This window comes from Pholis gunnellus (genome assembly GCF_910591455.1).
Source record: "Pholis gunnellus genome assembly, chromosome: 13".
Classification (NCBI taxonomy): Eukaryota; Metazoa; Chordata; class Actinopteri; order Perciformes; family Pholidae; genus Pholis; species Pholis gunnellus.
In genome coordinates, this window is record NC_136540.1 from 10,399,353 (window position 1) to 10,419,062 (window position 19,710).

The window sequence follows — 19,710 nt, forward strand, 5'->3', positions numbered from 1 at the left end:
ATTGACAGCTCTCCTCACCGGAGACTGTGGCGATGAGACCTCTCAATCAACCGCACTCTGCTTTATATTTTACACCCCCCCCCCCCCCCCCCATTGTCCTTATGTTTAGGACAATATGTTAAAACAGGTGCACACGAGGAATGTACATTTTATAACATGGCTTTTCAATTTCTCTTGGAAATGTAGGTTTGTAACCTCCATACATTGACTAATTTCAATTGATAAAAATACTTTTTAGCTGTGCAAGGAACAGTCAGTCAGTCAGTTGCTCATATACGTATTTACAGTCCCTGACAAGTTTATTAGAAGCAACTACTAATTTGGTAATAAGGAAATGCACTTATGACTTCTGGTGACTAGTAGTTCTCTTGAATGTCTATGTTGAATACTCTAAGTCGCTTTGGATAAAAGCGTCTGCTAAATGACTAATGTAATGTAATGTAATACTGATGGGTAAAATACAGAGTGCAATTGGTACATTTCCAATTTATCAATTCCAGTGACCTGCCAACATAATCTAGAGTCTAGAGCGTTGTAGTCAGTGCGCAGCAGGCAGGCTGAACACATGAGATTCAACAAAGTTTACAATCAGAAATGAATAATTCATGATTCATAGCCTACTTGGGTTTAATCGGAGCAGTTCTTTAAAACAAAAAGAAGAAAACAGGAAATCAAAAACTTCTAATAATTCAACACAAATAAATCCCAACAGTGTCACATCTATTTTCCAATAATACATATTCATAGTTATTTCTAGGAATGGACTCCTAGTTACCCCAAAGTCTCAAATCTAACATCAGAGGAACGATGGAAAGTAAACGAAAGTACATTAAGTCAAGTAGTGTACTTAATTACAATTCTGAGATACTTGTACTATAACTAAAGTATCCAATTGAAGCTATACTTCTACTCCACTACATTTCAGAGGGAAATATTGTACTTTTTACTTCACCACATTTATTTAACTGCTAGTTTCTTGATACTTTGACTTTACAATTAAAACGTATGATCAGTTTATTAAATTTGATGCACTGTTATGGATTAAAGGCCCCATATACCCTCATAGGCATGTTCAGCTGCTGATAAGATCAACTCAAATTGGAGTATTTTTAAGCTATGCTGGGATTTACAGGACGTCATCATGTACTTATGATAATTTTGAGAGCAATATTTTTACTAGGACAGAATACTTATACACTGTGGTATTGTTACTTTTACTCAATTGAAGGAGTACTTTCACCTCCATTGCAGAGGTACAAACTGGCTCCTGGACTTGATTTCAGGGCTGTTACTTGCAAGAATACTTTCTTTTATGCTTTGACACAGTACTACGTACTACATGAGACTTTCATGTTGTTTTACAATGACTACAAATTGATGTTCAATAAAATAGCGCACTCTGGACTATTGTATAATTGCTTGCAATTTACAAAAAACACCAACCAGAAGACATGGTTTGTGGACTCATACCTGCCCAATAAAGATGATTCCGATAACATATTTATTGAATGATACTTAAAGCACACACAACAGATACACAGAAAACAGATTTTAATGATAAACTATAGCACACAATGCCTCAACTACTGTAAACACTTCAACTACAGTTTTGCAGTTTATACGCTTATAATTTGCATAGCAGGTACAAACAGACATGTAATTGAAAGAGGTGAAGTCCCCGGCCCTCCTTAAGATTCAAATGCTGCTACCGGATGGTGACTTGCAACCGAGAGGTAACACAGGTTTCTAGGTCTTTATGAAACTGGAGGGCCTGTGTGTGTGACAGAGCATGTGTGTTTGAGTGGTAGACGAGTCTGTAGCAGTAACTGGTCTGGCTTAGGTCAGGATGTGAGAACGTGTCCATGAGTTTAACTTGCTCCACGGTCCCGTGACTGGCCTCTCGGATCACAGCGTGGAACTTCCTCTCCTGCCACGTCGGCCCTGTCCAGAAGCTAATGTCGAAGCTGAAGTGCTCGGGGAACAGGGAGAAGGGGTGGAAAGGTTTCCCCGGAGGTGGGCGGAGTTCAAACTGCTGTAAAAAGCGTGGGTCATGTGACCACAGCAGCCGCCAGTCGGGGAGTGAGAACGCGAGCACGGAAAGAAGGTCCAAATTAAGGGACACGGTGACACCGACGTCGCTGATGTTGTCATTTGCATTGCTTGCAAACACCTTACCGACCAAACCCTTCTGCGGTGCCACCAGACGCAGACCTCCCTGTTCTGGGACTAAGGAGACCCCATAGGGTGCGAGCAGCGTCTCCAGTCTTTGTCCGAGCAATTTGATTGGCTCACATTGTGAGGGGAAAACACCGCTGAGGAGGAGCTCATGAAAGGCAGGCAGAGCCCAGAGGTTGACGGGCACGTTCTTGAACACCAGGCCACTAATGCCGAACAACGAGCCGGTGACACCATTACACCCCCCACAGGGCCCCTCCTTCTTATGTCCTTCCCCTTCCGCACTTTTATTATTCCCCTCATCCTCCCCGTGACTCCCTGCATTGTCAACCAACTCTTCTTTTTTAGTTAGACGCTCTTCCACCTGAGGAAGCAGTGATGGACGCAGCATATAAACACCACTTTCCCCCTCAGGATCGATATCAAGTAAGCATGCAGACCTCAGGCTTAGGGCTCCTTTACTCTTCACCCTGTCCACTTCATCGGGGGTGAGACACGTGGTTGACAGAGTGTCTTGTGTGTCTGTTCGTCCCTGACTGTCCAAAAACTGATCTTTTTCTTTGTCTGCGGAGGTGTCTGTGTCGGAGTCGACGTCTTTCTGAAGCAGGCGGATCCAGTAGCAGTCCGTCTCGTCGACGTCACAGCCGGCCGCCTGCAGCCGCTTGGCCGTGAGGAGGAAGGGAACGGTCTCTGTCGTCATGGAGACAGACCACTTCTCCGCCAGCCCTTTGAGAAGAAAATCTTGCACCAACCTGACAGGGTGGACAGACCCTGAGCAGAGAAAGCCCCTGATGAAAGATAAGAGGCAGTAAAGTGCCTGGTTATATAACTTTTGCGTTGGTGGCTTATTACTCAAACAGCATCAGAGTGTCTGTGTTCCTGTACCTGAATATGTAATCACAGAGCTCAGCTGGTACGTTGTACAGAACTCTGTCCCCTTCAACAGCCTCCTCGAGCGTAAGTATCTGAGCAGGGGTGTAGCGGAGGCTGCGGGTAAACACGTGGAGTAAACCTTTCTCCACATGAAAGCCCTTATCCTGGCTCCTGTACAACAGCAACGCCGTCATTAGAGAGGGTCAGTATGCAAAGAGGTTGTTTCTATTTATACCCTGTTCCGCTCACCTTTGCTCTCCTTACCTGTATCCAGTGCACTTGTAGCTCTGGTGTTTCTCTCTCTCAAAAGGATGGACATCACTAAGGATCAGGTGGGCCTCTGCTGCCATTGCAGCCACCTGCCAGCTGTTGTGCCACTCTCGCTTCGGTTGGTCCGCTGGTGTCCCACCCTGGCCGTTGCACAAGGAAACATGGACCTCCCCGTCTTCAGACAACACCTGGCCACAACTGGAGGCACAGTATCCAGATATTTTAGAACAAATACCTCGTTATCGATATTGCGATGATATTGTAGGGTTGACCAGTGGTGCTTTTACTAAATATGTACACAATGAGGTTTTTTGACAAATAATCATATGTAATGAAAAAAACACTTTAGCCATATTACAATTTTATGATATCCAAAATCCAAGATGATATCTGGTCTCATATTACGATATAGATATAGTATTGATAAATTGCCTAGCCCTACCTGTAGTGCTATTCATCAATCTAGATTGTTTTGGTGAGAGTTGCCTAGTTTTGGAGATATTCGAGATATTCTTTCAGTCAGTAAATAGAAAAAAATCTCAAGAATGTTACCTAGTTATTTTCATGATTTGTAGTTATTGAGTTTTGGACACAAACGTTCTTCGACATGTTCAAATTGTCATTGTAGAGACACTGCTGTGAATGGATTGACTCTTAAGGTGTGCCGCAGTTTTACCTGAGGAAAAAGTTTTTGAGAAGTTCTCTGTTCTTCTTAACCCCACTCTTTCTCCCGCAGTGAGGGAAGTTAAACACCACGCGATCAAACACACAGCCCCGAAGAGACTCACAGTCCCCCAGTCTCGTGCAGTCCACCTCGAAAAGCACCGCCCCACCTGATTAACACACACAAAAAAAGTGTACACAAAATACAACTCGGTACAAATATAAATGAGTAATCACAAACCCCCTACCTGAGTCCTGGATACTCCTAATGTGATCGGCTGCGCCTTCGTGCCGCAGTGCCTCCTCCTGATGCTGCAGACAAGTGGCCGTTATGCAGGTCTCTGTCTCCGCGTACAGCTGGCTCACAGAGGCAGAGAAGGAGAAGTTCCCTTCTCCCACCAGCAATATGGACCTTGAAGGAGACATGTTCAGTCCAACTGGAAATGGAAGGACACACAAAAAAACTAAATTACCTGATGGTTGCACAAAAAATCAACTTGAGTGCAGAAAAGAAGGACGCGCATAAAAGCGACAATGTCCACCTTCAGGCTTCTTCACGGGCTAATAGCGTAGTAATAGCATATTTTAGTGAGTAAAGTCTGTATCTGGTGTCTCAGACGGGCTCGGCTGAACATCAGATATTATACTGACTGTACTGCAGCTCAAAGCCGTTGACCTTCTTGTTATACCACCGGCGCTGCAGTACACGAAAGCCGAATTATATTATCTCACCTGTAGCGACTTGCGTTGAACGCTGTGTCGCAGTGATAATAGTCCGATAAGAAACAAAACTTCAGGAACGTTACGTTGTTTCCCCGAGCACTCAAAAACCCCACAACAACCACATTTACGTATTTTAATTTAACGTTAGGTGCTAAAAAAATGTATACCATTGATTTTCCGATTTTATACATGTACATTTAAAAGCGTAATGTGTCAAGACTATAGAATTCCCATCGTGTTTTCAGAGGGAGGTATTTGCAGGGTGGCTCATCACATCTGGAGGAGGGGGCTATTCGCAGCATCAGTGGATCCGAGCATCAATTCTCTTCGCGTAGCCTGTCAGTAGTTTATCAATGGGAAATTCCACCTGACAGTTTTTCCTCATGTGCGATTCTCAGTTCCGCTCCGGATTTTAACGTCTCTTGATAACAACGGAAGTAGGTAGTTAATTAAACAACTAGCGCTGTTTGTGCCAATGCTAAGGTCATGCTAGCTAACGGAATATTGCTGCACCTGCACATGAAAACAACGGACAGCCGTGCATGATAAATCCTTGTTGCAACTCAAGTTTACAATTCAATTACAAACCAATTTAAAGAACCAGAACCTAACATTTTAAAATAGAAGTTTGAATCTCGTAATTTTGTTGGAATATTTGATGTCATTAACTTCTTCTGTAACTCTCTCTCTCTCTCTCTCTGAGTGTGCAAGGTGTTTGAACAATAACAGACATTTATATTTCTATGCTTTGTCAAGGAAAAGTGTTTTTCTTATAATTGTACTTCAGGGCATTGATTAAAGGTCTACCTCTGCTAGTCTGGCTTTGAACTGTGCAGGCACAAGCTGCAGGTGAGATAAACAAATGGGTCGTAGCATCGTTGTAGATCTCTCCTTCTGTCTCTTTGCATCTTGCAGGAAGTGTCGCGCCCACATGGGCAGTGTTCTGGCTTTGTCTTCCAGTCCGGGCCGTCAGAACTGGCCTTTCTCCACGGACCCCCCTCCTTCTCACTGGGACGCACACCCGGCTCACTGGGACAGTCCGCCACGCTGGGAGAGGAGAGATGGCCGCCTGCCCAACCCGGGCAGCTTCCACTCTCTCCACAGGAGCTGCAAAGGTATGTCTGGCCAAAAAGAGCGGGCCGGCCAAACAGCAGGCAATACATAGAGACAATTAGTGAGGTAGTAATGTTGATCATCTCACTGTTTTGTCTCCCCAGATGTGTTCCCTCAACAGATTGAGGGAGTCAAGATGATCCTCAATAAAACTCTGAGCAGCTTCTTCAAGGTGACTCTCCATTTAAACAATTTGTTGTGAAGATAATAAGGGTGTAAATCTCCTTAATGTTATGACACGATGTGTGTATTTCCTTCCAGGTCAGTCATACTCTCCACCTCAGTGCTGTCAGTCCTTCGTACTATCGTTTTCACGTAGAGCATCTGCAGTCTGATGATTACAGCAAGGACAAGGTCAAGCTTAAATACGTTTCTACTACTTTATCATTCATTTGCTTGGCTGTATAGGACGTCGGAAAACAGATGAAGCTGCCGCATATTCATATTGATTCTGACTCACATTTTTAGGATGCCCCAGCGCTGATCGGTGAGATGGACTCTTCAGGCAGTCTGAACGCTCACGCTCTGCTGCATCTCACTGAGCGAGTACGAGCCAGAACAGTCTTCCAGGTGAGATTCTAATGTCTGGCCATCTATCCCATCTCAATGTCACTGCACACGTCACTTCTCTTCACACTAAAATGCTGTTTGCTGCAAACTGAATATTTGAGTGTTTGATTGTGTTTTAGACCCAGCAGTCCCAGTTTGTGACGTGGCAGTTTGAAACGGAGTACAGAGGGAACGACTTCACTGCTGCTGTGACCGTAGCCAATCCCGACGTCCTCAGAGAGTCGGGTAAGAACTGACAGGTGGAATGATAAGAGCATCATCGGATGTAAGGGGGGAAAAAATACTATTGCAAGCAGTCAAATGTTCTTTTTTCAACTGAATACAACAGTCAATTCAGCAGGAAAATACATAATCCTGATCTTTTTTGTTGATCTAATCTATTATGTGTTATTGTGTGTTTCTCTTGGACAGTTATCCTTGTGGCACACTTCCTTCAGAGTGTGTCCTCTGGGCTGGTTTTAGGAGGGGAGCTGGTTTACCATCGGGGCCGAGCAGAGGAAGGAGGAATTCTTACTCTGGCTGGACAGTACTCAAGTGAGAGCGAATCTTCTTTCAACGGCTCATTTAATTGGGCTTTCCTGATCTGTTTTGCTTGACTTAGCAGTGTTTTGCCTTTTTTTTTCTGGCTCTCCATACAGGACCCAACTGGGTGGCGACGCTGAATGCTGGGAAAGGAGGTGCCCATGCTAGCTACTATCATAGAGCCAACAAACAGGTACAGCAAACGCCACCGTACTGTATAAACACAGCCTTTACTTTTGCATATTGTAAGTGTGCATATGCTTGTTTTTGTGTTCACCAGATCCAAGTCGGGGTGGAGTTTGAGGCCAGTACCAGGACGCAGGAGACCACAACTTCATTTGGGTACCAGATGGAGCTCCCAGAGGCCAACATGGTCTTTCGAGGTAAATTTCTTTCTCCCACTTTGAGTCAAATGTCATGTTGAATGAAAACTACTAAGACAGCATACAGTATAGGAGACCTTTTCTGTGTGTGTGTGTGTATCCAGGTATGATCAACAGTCGGTGCATAATAGGAGGCGTGTTGGAGAAGCGTCTGACCCCGCTCCCTGCCACCCTGATTATGGGTGCCTTTGTAAATCACAGAGGTGACAAGCTGCAAGTCGGCCTAGGCATCAACGTGGGATAATCGTCTGCTGGAGGGACAGACATCAATCCAGAGACCTGTTTCAGAGGCGTCATAATGGCCCTATCTTCCAGGGCAAAACACTTGAACCACCTGAGTATCGTGGATTGTTTGGGTGTTGAAGCTGAAAGTTGGGGCTTGAAACCTACCTCTCAAAATGGAGGTGCTGTTGTCTGATTGGACTAAACAGATGTGTTTCTGTCCTCCTGAAACCAACCCAGACAACGGACAAAGGGATCGGCGGCGTCCTGTAAACTGAAAATAACTAACGATTTTATACTGTAAGTAGTCATAAAGAAATGTAATGATTATAGATTATATTGAAAGATAATTGTCTTTCTCATATGTCACCCCATTAACTATAGTTCTTGTATAACTGACCTTTCTGCTGACCACTTGTAGAAACAGGAAACCTATTTAGGATAGGCAGTACCAATGACCAAATTCACATTATTCTTTCGCCATTTTCCACTATTGGCTTACCTTTTTATTTTTTTAACAACTAATGCAGAGAGGATTAATCTAAAAAAGAAGTGGTCGGCAGAAATGTAACACGGATAAAATTCTGCTCAAATGCCAGAGTGATCTTTAAAACTGTGTGTATGAGCAAGTGGTTGTGTGCACATCTTGTTTTTGCCAGCTTATAAAACTGTGTGAGACACCACACGTGAACAAACAGCCCGTTGACTGTAAGAGAAGAGGTGCTGCTCCATGTTCTAGGCATGTAAGAGCGGCTATGCCCCGACTCTGCTGAGCCAGGACTGTACTGTATGACTATAGATGAAGGCCTGTGGAAACACTGATCTGTATGCAACCTGCACTACTCACGCTGCTTCTGGGTATTACCAGTTCTGTTTAACTTATGAAATGTTGCATAAATATTATTTATACATTATTTAATGTAAGCAGAGAGACAAGTGGAAGGGATTGTCTTTTTGGACTTTAATTTATTAAAGAAATGTTTTTTCCATCATAGTGTTTTTTCTTCTTCCGTATTAATATGAAATGCATTGCAGCTCTGTAGATATAGAAACATTTAGTTGTAAAGCTCCATTAATCAACATTTTATTGTTAAACATTGGTCAAATGTCTACATATAATATGAAGGTGGTCTCTCATGGTGACAATCCAACAGAAAATGAATGTACTCTCAGCACGAAGGTGCTATTTAGCCTCTTTTACCTCATTGTTTTGGTTGTACGTACATAGTTTAGCATTCAGCGAAAGATAGAGCCAGACATTTTTCACAGCAATTGTTAGAAACCAAAACAAATCTAAAAGTAGAATGATTATTGGACATTTATTGGGTGTCCAGAAGACGCCTAATAAATCCAGAGACTCCAAATTAATGTTAATGTTGCTTCATGTCTGCTGGATCTTTAAATAGCTATAATATGTTCCCCATAACAACTTTTATAAGGCCCCGATAGGTTTGTTTTGTGTTCAGTTTGGCATGTTTATGGTGTATGAAGACAGAAAGCTACGGAAATGTTTGCCTTCGACCACTGGACAGTGTGTGTTTGTGTTTCTAATGGAGCCAATGTACCGTAAAGACATTAGCTGTAAGCTAGCTAGCAAATGACGCATCGACTTTGTCTGAGAGTTTTCCTGTGTGTCTGAGTTCAGTTTAGCCTCTGACTGAACCAAGAACTCACCAGAAACTGGATCTTTCTGTTATTTTCCACCGGTCTCACTCACTTTTTCGTTAAAAAAGCAGATTCATTTTAAGCCCCAGAATTATTTTTTGCCGCCAGAGAGACCAATAAAATAAAAAAAATGCAGCTCTAAGATGCTGTGGGGACAAACAACATCAGAATATAAAACACTCAATAGAGACTCTTTGGTTTATACAATTTTAATACAAAATCCTGAATTCTGAAATAACAGATGCACTGTACATACATATATACAAACATAATAAAATATGAGGTCTGTAAACTTTTCACTTGGTGATGTGAATAACACATTACAGTGTACATTATCTTGCTGCAGAAGCTCGCGGAGGCAAAGATAACGGCTGATACTCTGTCCGATTGAACTGCAGCCACTTCTCTGTCATTTGTCTTTGAAAAAGGAGAAGAACCCTTTCCCTCCTTCTCCCTTCACTTTCAAAGACTTGCTCCTTTGGAGTCCTGCTCTGTCTGTCTGTCTTTCTCTGGCTCTTTCCCTCTGTCTGTCCTCCTCCCTTTGCCGCACCTGGTCATTGATCACTAGCCGCATGTCCTCCTGCAACAGGATGATAGAAAAACAATATTCCGCTTGTAAACGTAACTATGTAAAACGTGTTGGCAGAGACACCATTGAGAATTATGCATCCCTGCACTCGGACTCACCTGCCAGGTCTCCAGCTCTTGCGACAGCGCCACTTTGTGTTTGATCGTGTTGAGAAGCTGCTGAGTAAGTGATTCTTTCTCCTGACGCAAAGTGGCCAATTCACTCTCTAAGGAACTGCACATTGATATGATGATTAGCAAAACATATACCGCTGTGGGCTCAAATGAAATGAGAATGGTGCTGTTGTTGTAAAGCATTACCTGTAGCTTGGATTTTCAGGACTGCTTCTAAACGGCTTGATTTCCTGCCGCAAAGACTCCAGCTCTTCTTTTTGAGATTGCAGCTGCAAAGTGTGAAATTGAAAGGCATATTGTCATGATTACAATATTTTTCTTTTTTCAAATTACTCAGATTTCCATCATCGCTAGCTTTATAGAATTTAAAGGAGACATGTGCTCATTTTCAGGATACAAACTTGTATTTTTGGTCAATCAACAAGTAAAATTGTGTTTGTGGAAAGTGAGTTCAACAGACCTCCTCTGTGAGTGCTTGTATCTCTTCATCTCTTACGTGCAGGACTGTGGAGTGAGCTAGAAGAGCCTCTTTCACCTGGTTAGCAAGAGAGATGTACACAACAACACAACCGAAAAATCAGTAAGATCAGAACCTTATTACAAGGCGTTTGTGCTTAAGATGCACATTTTGGTACAAAGAGGTTGGGGATTTTGGAGACCGGTCGGTATCAGACTCCAACCAACAAACGAAGGACGTCAGTGCAGTTACTGTGTCTCTTGTGTGTGTGTGTGTGTGTACCTGTGATTGCTGAATTTCACTATGTAGGGACAAAGGTTGTGTTTGTGTGCTGTCCAGAATGCTCTCTTCTCCCAGGTTCAGACCTTTTTGCTGTAGAGAGCGATTCACGGTTCGCAACTCAAACACCACTCCCTGCTCCTGCTCTATCTACAGTACAGACCCACACAAACACACAGTAAGAGGTAGGCACAAGCACACACACACACACACAGATGCATAACTTCAAACTAGTTGTACTTCTGTTAGTGATGAATATACTAAATTTTGCACCGCATGATCCTCACCTCTGCTTCTTTCTCTCTCAGTGTCGTTTGTAGCTCTGACAGTCTGTCTGTCAGTCTATCTCTCTCCACGCGGAGTCTGTCACTGTCCTCCTGGGAACCTTTTAGTTGTGCCTCCATGTACGACAGCCGCTCCAGCAACACTCTGTTCTGTACAGAGAAAAAGAGAAAGTACTGAATAAATGATGCAATGACAGAGGTAACACTAAGAGGTCATTACAACGGATTTTGATGCTTTGAGATATGGATACTTAGGCCCCCAAGTCTTTATGGGTTTATTTGATATTCTGTTAATATCTCCACTTGTTCTTAGCAACAGAGCCTTAGACTTGAGACTCAAGTTAGACTCAAGCGGACCAAAACAGAGACATTTCAAACACAGCTTTGAAATGTAAATGTTCAGATGCCATATCATTTAATTGTCAGCATACAGACAGGACTTGCCATCAAGGACCTGAGACCTGCTTTGACAGGACTTGAAACTTAATTTAGACTTGCCCCACAAGACTTAAAACCAGCTCTCTTTACTTTCACATTGCAGTGTAATTTCATACTATTTGGCCATGATTGAAATGTATTATGCTTTTTGTGTTTGACCTACTATCCTGCAGCATTCAAGATAGCATAATACTGTTCACGACTGTCACACTAACACTGAGCCACTTATTTGACTGGTATACCTCTCCTTGAATGTTCTCCAATTGTGTAAAGTTGATATTTCGGCTGAAAGATGATTCTTCCCTCTCTTCTCTGAGGGAACGAAGCTCGGTCCTCAAGGAGTGTTCCAGTGTTATAGCCTAAGCGGGTGGAAAAGTTGATCAATTCTGTTGTTCAATGAATGACAAAGATGGGACTCCACAAACCTGCTACTCTGCATTTTTCATGCATGACTGTGACGTGACACCACACACATACATACACTTTTATTATGTTTATTCTAACAGCATGAAGATACTTGTGATGTTTTTTCTTCGTGGGTTGGCAGCTCATTAAGGCAGGTTTCAGGCAGCCTTTTCACTAGTAGTGTAAACTAACCTCTGCTAGCTGCTCCACCAAGCGTTGGTTGTGGTTGCCTAATTGAGTCAGCTGTTCACTGTCATCTCTCCGCCGGTCCCGCCCCTGGCTGTGGTACCGCTCCAGCTCATCCCTCAAAGCAGTTAAATCTGCAGTCAGCTCTGCCTCTCTTTGCCCAGAATCCAGTTCATTCATCTCCAACTTCCTGTGCAGGACATGCTTCTCCTGCTGTACAGCCTTAGACATTAGATGCAACATTAACTGGCTTCAAGGAGACATGGAAATATCAGATATTGAAATACATGGCTAATACGTCACTTTGAATGTGAGGTGAAATTGCAACAAATATGTCCGTAGCAACAGCGTTTCGAGAAGACAAGAATAGAATCAGTGGTTCTAGAAAAGAATAGGCCTTTATCACATCAGACAATTTCACTTGTCATGTTCGGTAAAGCACAGACGTTACTAAAATCATTAACAATGGCTCGGTTCTATTCAAGTGTCACAGTTTTTCATGTCAGGACCCTGAAACTCAAGCAGCTAAATGGAAGTCAGAGATTATTCATTTTTATTATTTGCCTACTGTGTCAAGTTGTCTTCAGTGGAAAATTCCTTTTCATGTTTACACTACATCAGGAACAGATTCATACCCGCAGGTGTCATGAATTAATTCAAGCAACTTACAAGAAAATGACTTACAGACTTTAACACCTAATGATAATAAATGCATTCGTCAATTCATGAACTTCTTTCCGTGCTGTTCACATTCTGTATTTTATTCTGTCTATGTGATATGCAGAGATAAAAGTGTGGGGTTGTAAGAATATGACATCAGTAGAAAATTTGTTTTTTTCACAATGTTGTTGTTATGTCCAAATCCTCGCCATTTGTTTTTCTTTTTACATTTTTTTATCGCTTGTGGAATATATGTATATGTATATATATACTTATGTTGTTTTAATATTTGTTCGTTTTTTAAATAGGATTTGATAGCCTACGTTTTTGTTATCAGCAGTGGTTGATTATGGGAGAACTGTAATTTATATTATCTACGGTGGAATAGATTGAGCCTTGATCAGTGTTACTTAAAGACATCTTGCCACATGTAAAATGATTAATTGGCTAGAATCATTCAAATGTCATTTGCTTATTCATGGTACATTTTAGTGCTACTTTTGTTTCCACTTCACTGTATTTTTTAGAAGTGTTATAACGTTTGCATAGTCACAAGAAAGACTGTTTACAGCAGCTTTATCCTTACCTCCAGCTCCCTCTCTCTCTGCGCCAGAGAGGCTGCCAGCTCCTCATTCTTCTCCAGTAAAGCCTGTCCCAGCTCTGCAGCTAGTATCAGATCCGTCTCGATCCCTCCTCCGCTGTCACAGCTGCCAGGAGAGGATGTGGATGAGGGGAGAGCAAAGGAGAGTGAGACTGAGGAGGATGAGGAGAGAGGGAAGAAGGAGTCCTCCAGGCTGGGGGACGGGAGACTGTTTTTCCTGGGGGTGAACATTGTTGATAGCCGCAGGCTTGTAGGAGTCAGTCAAAAAGCATCATTTCAGGTCAAGAGCTTGATCACACAGGTGGCAGGTGGACCGTCATAAACAGCTTTCTGATCTGGTCCGGAGTGGGTTTTATTTTTCACTTTTGTAATCCAGGTATGTCTCTGCCAAACGTGGACTTCACTGTGGTGCCAATAGCTCTAATGCTAGTATCATTCAGATCCTTTCTTCTCTTCTTCCCAGATGACTCTGTGGGCAAGAAAGTCTATCAATAGCACAGAAAACCACTATAAACAGATTTTATTGACTGTAATTGTGAAATTCAGGACATGTATGATGAGTGTTAGACTAGTTGTTCTCTAGTAATATAATCTCACATGGCCTAGAGGTCTTTTGTCTGACGGGTGCTTTTGTTACTCTGACCGAAATACCAGCTACACTATTATCTTTGTTCTGCTCCCCTCCCCAAATTCCAAAGGTATTGGGCAACAATATTTTCTATAAATACGTCAAAGTCTTGAATGCTCAGTCTCTGAAATAATCAAGTCTTAGTCTTTAAAGTTTTGATGTTGTGTTGTTTATGTTTCCCCCCCCCCCAAATTAAGGCTTAAAAAGAGGCTGCTACCACATTATGTTATTTCCAGTCACTGCAGGATCATATCTATAAAGATTTTATTCAATGTAGTCTATACAAACTATATTTTGGTCACAACGTTACCCTTTGAAGTCTCGGTCTCCTCAGTCTGACATTTGTCTCTTTAAATCTGACGTCACCGTCTGCCATCTCACCTGTTAAAACATCTCACTACCATGAAACTATGCCATCATCCTATTTAAAACAATGAATACATTAAAATAATGAAGTCATTCCTACTTTAACATCACACGTGTACATTATGAGGACTAACAGAAACTCTATTGGAACCTCGAAGGAGCAAAAATTAAGTCTGCCTTACCTGATAGTTCCCAGCCAACTCACACCAAACAGGTATTGTCTTCCTGTTTGGTGAGTGTGTGTGTGCGTGTGTGTGTGTGTGTAGGTGTGTGTGTTTGGGAGTGTTTGCACAAGAGAGGCTGAGCTGGTTTCCTTGGCAGTCGAAACATACAGTATGTAAATACAGCCAGTGGCTCCACCTCCTGTAAAGGTAAAGAGAGCAAACAGTGGGACAGAGCAGGAAGAATGACAACACTGGTGTGCCTGCTGTAAAATGCTCTGACATCTAGTGGTTGAACACGGTATGAAGAAACACAGATTAACTCTGAGGAATGTGTTGTTACTCACTCTTAGGGTGGGGGTGACACAGGGTGAGAGATGGAAAGAGGTCAGGACACAAGCAGGGGTCTGTCTAATCTGGCCCTCCTCCTCCTCATGCCCCTTCCTGTTTACCTGCTTGGAGAGTTTGAAAGGAGCTCTGTGTGTGTTCGTGTATGAGCTAAGGGGGCAGGGAGAGTAGAAAAAGGGACTACCATCACTTTTACCACCTTCTCAGAGACGGCAAACAGACAAAAGAGAACAAAAAGCCCACGAGACCTTCACCAAGCGTAAAACGAGGCCATTGGATCATCAGGTGCGCTCACATACAAACATGCCTGGCAAACTCTGGCTTGTTCTTTCACTGTGGCTTGTGCTGCCAACCTCTGAAGCGGGAAGGCAAATGCCTAAACTCTCTGACAAGAAGCTCTGCGCTGACTCCGACTGTAGCCGTAAGTAGCACACTCACCATCTTAGCTTAGTAGTAATGTTGTGACCACGTTTTATAACTGTAGAAAATCAAAACGATGACGCACATGCGGAACTTTTTTAATCTGCATAGAAATATGACACTCGTCAATGTGATGCCTCAGTCTCCGTCTATATTCTTGCACAGATCCCATCTTGATAGCACGTGCACTGCAGGACTACTACCCTGGAGACTGCAGGTTCATCCCAATCAGACAGGGGCAGCTCATCTATGTCTATGCAATGCTGAAGGACAGAGGGAACCTCTTCTGGGCCGGCAGCGTAAGTGAAAACAAATGCTTTTGCTTTGACACAGCTCTTAAGCAAAACCCTTTGTGTATCTTTGTTGGAAGTCATGAAGACGTGTTGTATCCATGTGCAGCACCCACATTCTCCGCTCAAAAGTGAATAGCTCAACTTTATATCATTTGTTTGCAGGTACAAGGATCCTATTACGGAGAGCAGGAGGCTCGCATTGGACACTTCCCCAGCAGCGTAGTGGAGGAGACTCATCTTCTCATGCAAGCCAGCACCGAAGTCAAGACTACTGTAGGTGAACACACGCACACACACATCAACAAATGTGTGCATTATGTGACGCTTTCTCCTAATTCTGCCTCTCTTATTTCCAGGAATGGGACTTCTACTGTAACTGATGTTGCCTTCACCAATAAAGAGAACAACAATGTAGTCAACTACATTACAAGATAACTTGCTTTGAGTATCACATGATCTTATAAACATAGATGACAATAAGTAGGTTTGCTTATCCACACTGTTGATAATCTGCACTTCAGAAGATATGAACAGCTCATATGATTCTAGATTGCTGTCAGATTTCAAATCGCCGGCTGAAGAAATGACCATTGCTGCTTAACGCTTCATATTTGACTTGTGTTTGTATATTTTCTGTAATACTCCATCATACTGTTTGTATCTGTTTGTCTGAAATTAAAAGGATTTGTCAAAGTTTTAAAGTTAAATACTGTGTTTTTAAAAGAGACAAATTAATTTTGATTTATGCAATACACTATTTATTTTGCTTGATAATTGTGCATCACAACAGAAATATATTATATATAATAAATATAATATTTGCATAAAAACATTGCCTCTACAGTAATTTCACTTAAAAGTACAAAACGAAAACACATGGCAGCAATGAAGCATAAATGTTTAATTATAATACATGTGACTTTTGCAGTAGGGTCTAATGCAATATAACACAAATCATCAAATCGGGATTTTAAAAAATGACACTGAAATAAGGCACCTGGAACTATTTTTGAAAGAATGTCGATTGTTTTAAGTCAACCTTTCTCCCCACGTGTAGTGTGTGTTGTTATGTGAAGTTCTTATGAAAACAGAAACACTTCAGACATAAAAAAGGACACACAGATTGAGTTTCAACATTTATTCTATTAGTTTTTTTCTGTGTTAATATGCCAGAAGGTTTTAGCCAATATGAGGGGATGATAGGGCTGTGACTGTGACATAATATGCACTCACTCTCACATACTTTCACTCACACTTTCCTTAGCAGCTCAGAGGCATGCTCCCTGGAGGACAAGGAGCCCAATGATAAAAGCTGTCCGTCTCCAACGTTAGTTTCTCCCTCGTCCACTACTTTCCCTAATGCTCATTCACCCTCCTTCTTCACACACACACACCTGGTCCAAGTCCTTTGGTGGCTTTCTTTTAGTGAACAAACTAAAAATGACTGCACGTGCCTCCAGAGAACTCCCTCCTCCTCACACATACAGAAACCGACTCTTAAAGAATAAACAAAGCACAGTTGGCATCTTACTCTTGCCCACTTAAACAGCATTGTGCACTGTAGATTCAATTAAGTTTAACCATTTTAGTCTGTTGTAATCTACAGTGGACACATTTTCAAACTCCCTTAAATTGACATTTTAGCATTTCCATGTAAAACAAAAAGGTGCTGCAAGCTAATTTGGGTTCAATGCTAAAAAATATTAAACTGCAGAGCCGCAGTCATTATATAAATTAAATAACATTTGGAGATACGGATATACGGAGATACGGAGATAAGGAAATACCTTTAATTTACATACACTGACAGAAGTGTGATTTGTTTTGTTAGAGAGATATGGTTTAAAGAGGGATTCTGTCGGCTTTTGATTGGGAAAATAACTTAAATAAGTTCATTATCTTGCACCTCCACTGTGACTACACCCAACATGTCAAATAGACTCTATTACATGAGAACAACATATTAGCCTTTGGTTTTAAAGCATTGTTGTCTTGCAGAGATATCAGAATAAAGCTGAGTTAGGAATTAGATACCAGTTTATTAGAAGGCACTTGCACTCTTAGACCACTAGACCTGCATGCCTACTTCATACTGTCTACTAAACTGCCAACAAAACAGGTTAAATATAAAAACAGGCAAAACTTGGGGTTAGTAGTAAAGCAGTGTGAGGAGCGTCAGACTCTGCTCTACATTTTCTGTTTCGGTGTTCCGTCCTCACAGGAAACAGGAATAGTGCGCTCTGAGCCGGGAGATGACCGAGGTGCAGTGATTGTAAGGATACCATCAAACGACAGACTGGATGTGACCTCAGCACCTGACACGCCAGCAGGAAGCCTGTACTTCCTCAGAAACTCTCTCGACACAAAGCCGTGGTCGTCCTGAAAACAGAATTAGAGTCAGTATATGGGTGACTTTTAAACAAATTAATTTTGTGCAACTATTTCTGCACAACTCTATAGTGCCTCTGACCTGTTTGCCCTCATGTTTGCCGTGTATTGTGATGAACTCGTCACTGACATTGACAGACAGCTCTTCGGGTGAGAAATGCTTCACATCCAGAAAAATTACGTAGCGATCCTTTTCAATGCGCATCTATACAGACAATACAGCTGTTAGAAACAAATTATGCTGCGTGCCTGCAGCCTGGAGTCAGCTGTGCATGAAAACACACAATAGCTTGTTATTGTCATCTCAGTGTAAGACTCATACACATATTGAATTATACAGAGACTGGCATCAACAGAAGAGGATATTGTTCAGATCTCACATATGTACAGATATCAGAGACACAGATCTCACATATTAAAGATGTCAATGCATTCAAATGCATCGAATGGCCTGTCACATCAATCTACACACTGCAGTACATTAGTTATTAATACTGATTTTATGACAAGTAGTTTTAGAAGAGATATTAATGAGATGTTTCAGTTAGTCAACTTGTGGGTATTTCACATGAGACTAATTGATTATTTTAGGGACACAGTTGAATTTTACATTACCTCACTGTGTCCATTGTCGGGCCAGTTGAACCAGCGCATGAATGAAGGACGTATCCAGGGGAAGGACCAGGGGAAGGGCCAGATTAGTGGCCAATCAGTGAGAGGTTCTGCCAAGGAAATGTCAGAGAGTCGATGTGGGAAGGCCCGGCGGTACCACGGATACTGGATGGGGATATCCATGATGGGATTAACGAGGAGATGTAAAATCGTTGGGTATGAAGGCGGACTCTTGGTTTGACTTTGTCTGAGATGGGTGCTGCTGTGCCCTCCTGCACAGTATTTATAGGCCTCTCCCTCTCATCCCACCCGGGCTCTGTCTCTGTTCCCATGCACACTTGCATATCGACTCTGCCAACAAGCTGATCTTTCTGGAACAATGATGTCAACTGTTTATCCCTCCATCTCCCTCATTGTTTCATCTCTAACTGTGACTGGTTATCTCTCTCTCTCTCTCTCTCTCTCTCTCTCTCTCTCTGTAACTCTGGGTCTCTCCCTTCTCCCAGTCATGAGGTGACACTGGCTCAGAGTACTGCTGATGCCTCCATACTCATTACCCAGGAAATGCCCCTGTCTGGATCTGTGTGTGTGTGTGTGTGTGTGTGTGTGTGTGTGTGTGTTTGTTCGAGGAATAGCTGCCAGAGCATTAGCCTGCAGTGCTCTGAGTGCCAGAAGCTTTAGGTTTGTGTGCAGAATGGATGTGAGGTTGAATGGGAATTGATGAGTTTGTATGGGACAGCATTAGATGACACTCTAAGCGTGTATCATTTTGCTATGAGCTCAGATGTAAAATATGAAGCCCTGACTCCTCTCCAACTGTCTAGCAGTTGTGCCAACCAAAACTCTTTCAGTCTCTGCTTCATCCTCCCAGCCGTGTGGTCTCCAACAGAACTACACACTCAGTTATCTGCAAGCTCTGAGGTTTTAAACCATCATGCAACCATTGTTATAGTGCCTTCCACACCCTCAATACACTGTTTTTTAAGTTGGTAATATTTTAGTTTTAGTTTTGTGGTGTTTGTGTGCGGTATATGCAGGCCTAACCTTGGTGCGCATTGATTTTCCTCCTTAAAATGGGACTCCTGTTTAACTACAGTTGCTGCCTATCCCTGTTAAGCTATTTAAAGCTCCAATCAGTGAATACATCAATTTAAACATGTATTTAATTGCATAAATCAATTTAAACATGTATTTACTTGCAGGCTATCTTCAGTGAGACTATTGTGTGTTTAAACCAGACGACTAAATGAGTTTAATTGCTCGCTCGTTACTTTGCTCTCTGTTTGTTTAGCCTCGTCACCAT

The 19,710-nt window shown here is 42.3% G+C and overlaps 5 protein-coding genes across 7 annotated transcripts; 2 read left to right on the forward strand and 3 right to left on the reverse strand.

Annotated features, from left to right (window-relative positions):
• Positions 1-1,452: 1,452 nt before the first annotated feature.
• fdxacb1 (ferredoxin-fold anticodon binding domain containing 1) lies at positions 1,453-4,407 on the reverse strand (the record flags this gene model as incomplete). The annotated part of the gene is made up of 5 exons (XM_079172224.1): positions 1,453-2,963; positions 3,061-3,219; positions 3,313-3,516; positions 3,995-4,151; positions 4,230-4,407. The coding sequence occupies 5 exons, from the start codon at positions 4,405-4,407 to the stop codon at positions 1,706-1,708; spliced, it is 1,956 nt and encodes a 651-aa protein (XP_079028350.1). The 3' UTR covers positions 1,453-1,705.
• A 601-nt stretch (positions 4,408-5,008) lies between these two features.
• LOC306704712 (mitochondrial import receptor subunit TOM40B) lies at positions 5,009-8,454 on the forward strand. Of its 2 annotated transcripts, XM_079171205.1 has the most exons (10): positions 5,009-5,141; positions 5,620-5,819; positions 5,922-5,989; positions 6,079-6,171; positions 6,286-6,387; positions 6,507-6,612; positions 6,799-6,921; positions 7,026-7,102; positions 7,190-7,292; positions 7,397-8,454. In XM_079171205.1, exons 2-10 carry the CDS (start codon positions 5,636-5,638, stop codon positions 7,534-7,536), a joined length of 996 nt encoding a protein of 331 aa, XP_079027331.1. In that variant the 5' UTR covers positions 5,009-5,141; positions 5,620-5,635; the 3' UTR covers positions 7,537-8,454. The 2 variants fall into 2 exon arrangements, with proteins under 2 accessions (XP_079027331.1, XP_079027330.1); XM_079171204.1 differs by having other exon boundaries at positions 7,026-7,292.
• Positions 8,455-9,378: 924 nt separating this feature from the next.
• Positions 9,379-14,474, reverse strand: bicdl2 (BICD family like cargo adaptor 2). Of its 2 annotated transcripts, XM_079172372.1 has the most exons (11): positions 14,368-14,379; positions 14,130-14,200; positions 13,177-13,660; positions 11,937-12,152; positions 11,582-11,698; positions 10,905-11,051; positions 10,621-10,767; positions 10,342-10,416; positions 10,068-10,150; positions 9,867-9,981; positions 9,379-9,759 (listed from the first exon to the last, which is right to left on the reverse strand). In XM_079172372.1, exons 3-11 carry the CDS (start codon positions 13,420-13,422, stop codon positions 9,589-9,591), a joined length of 1,317 nt encoding a protein of 438 aa, XP_079028498.1. In that variant the 5' UTR covers positions 13,423-13,660; positions 14,130-14,200; positions 14,368-14,379; the 3' UTR covers positions 9,379-9,588. The 2 variants fall into 2 exon arrangements, with proteins under 2 accessions (XP_079028498.1, XP_079028497.1); XM_079172371.1 differs by lacking the exon at positions 14,130-14,200 and having other exon boundaries at positions 14,368-14,474.
• A 523-nt stretch (positions 14,475-14,997) lies between these two features.
• Positions 14,998-15,898, forward strand: mia (MIA SH3 domain containing; the record flags this gene model as incomplete). Its single annotated transcript, XM_079171298.1, has 4 exons — positions 14,998-15,115; positions 15,280-15,413; positions 15,570-15,680; positions 15,764-15,898. The coding sequence occupies 4 exons, from the start codon at positions 14,998-15,000 to the stop codon at positions 15,785-15,787; spliced, it is 387 nt and encodes a 128-aa protein (XP_079027424.1). The 3' UTR covers positions 15,788-15,898.
• Positions 15,899-17,594: 1,696 nt separating this feature from the next.
• LOC306704946 (alpha-crystallin B chain-like) lies at positions 17,595-18,751 on the reverse strand (the record flags this gene model as incomplete). Its single annotated transcript, XM_079171561.1, is given in 4 exon segments — positions 17,595-17,786; positions 17,878-18,000; positions 18,411-18,641; positions 18,644-18,751. Coding segments are annotated over 4 exon segments (654 nt in total).
• Between the last annotated feature and the right edge of the window lie 959 nt (positions 18,752-19,710).

Coding starts and splice junctions, on each gene's coding strand:
- bicdl2 (XM_079172371.1), bottom strand. CDS start 13,422: ATGTTCACCCCCAGGAAAAACAGTCTCCCGTCCCCCAGCCTGGAGGAC. Junction 10,417..10,620: donor GTGAAATTCAGCAATCACAG/GTACACACACAC, acceptor CTTGCTAACCAG/GTGAAAGAGGCTCTTCTAGC. Junction 9,760..9,866: donor AAGAGCTGGAGACCTGGCAG/GTGAGTCCGAGT, acceptor ATCCTGTTGCAG/GAGGACATGCGGCTAGTGAT.
- LOC306704712 (XM_079171204.1), top strand. CDS start 5,636: ATGGGCAGTGTTCTGGCTTTGTCTTCCAGTCCGGGCCGTCAGAACTGG. Junction 6,172..6,285: donor ATGATTACAGCAAGGACAAG/GTCAAGCTTAAA, acceptor TCACATTTTTAG/GATGCCCCAGCGCTGATCGG. Junction 6,613..6,798: donor CGACGTCCTCAGAGAGTCGG/GTAAGAACTGAC, acceptor TCTCTTGGACAG/TTATCCTTGTGGCACACTTC.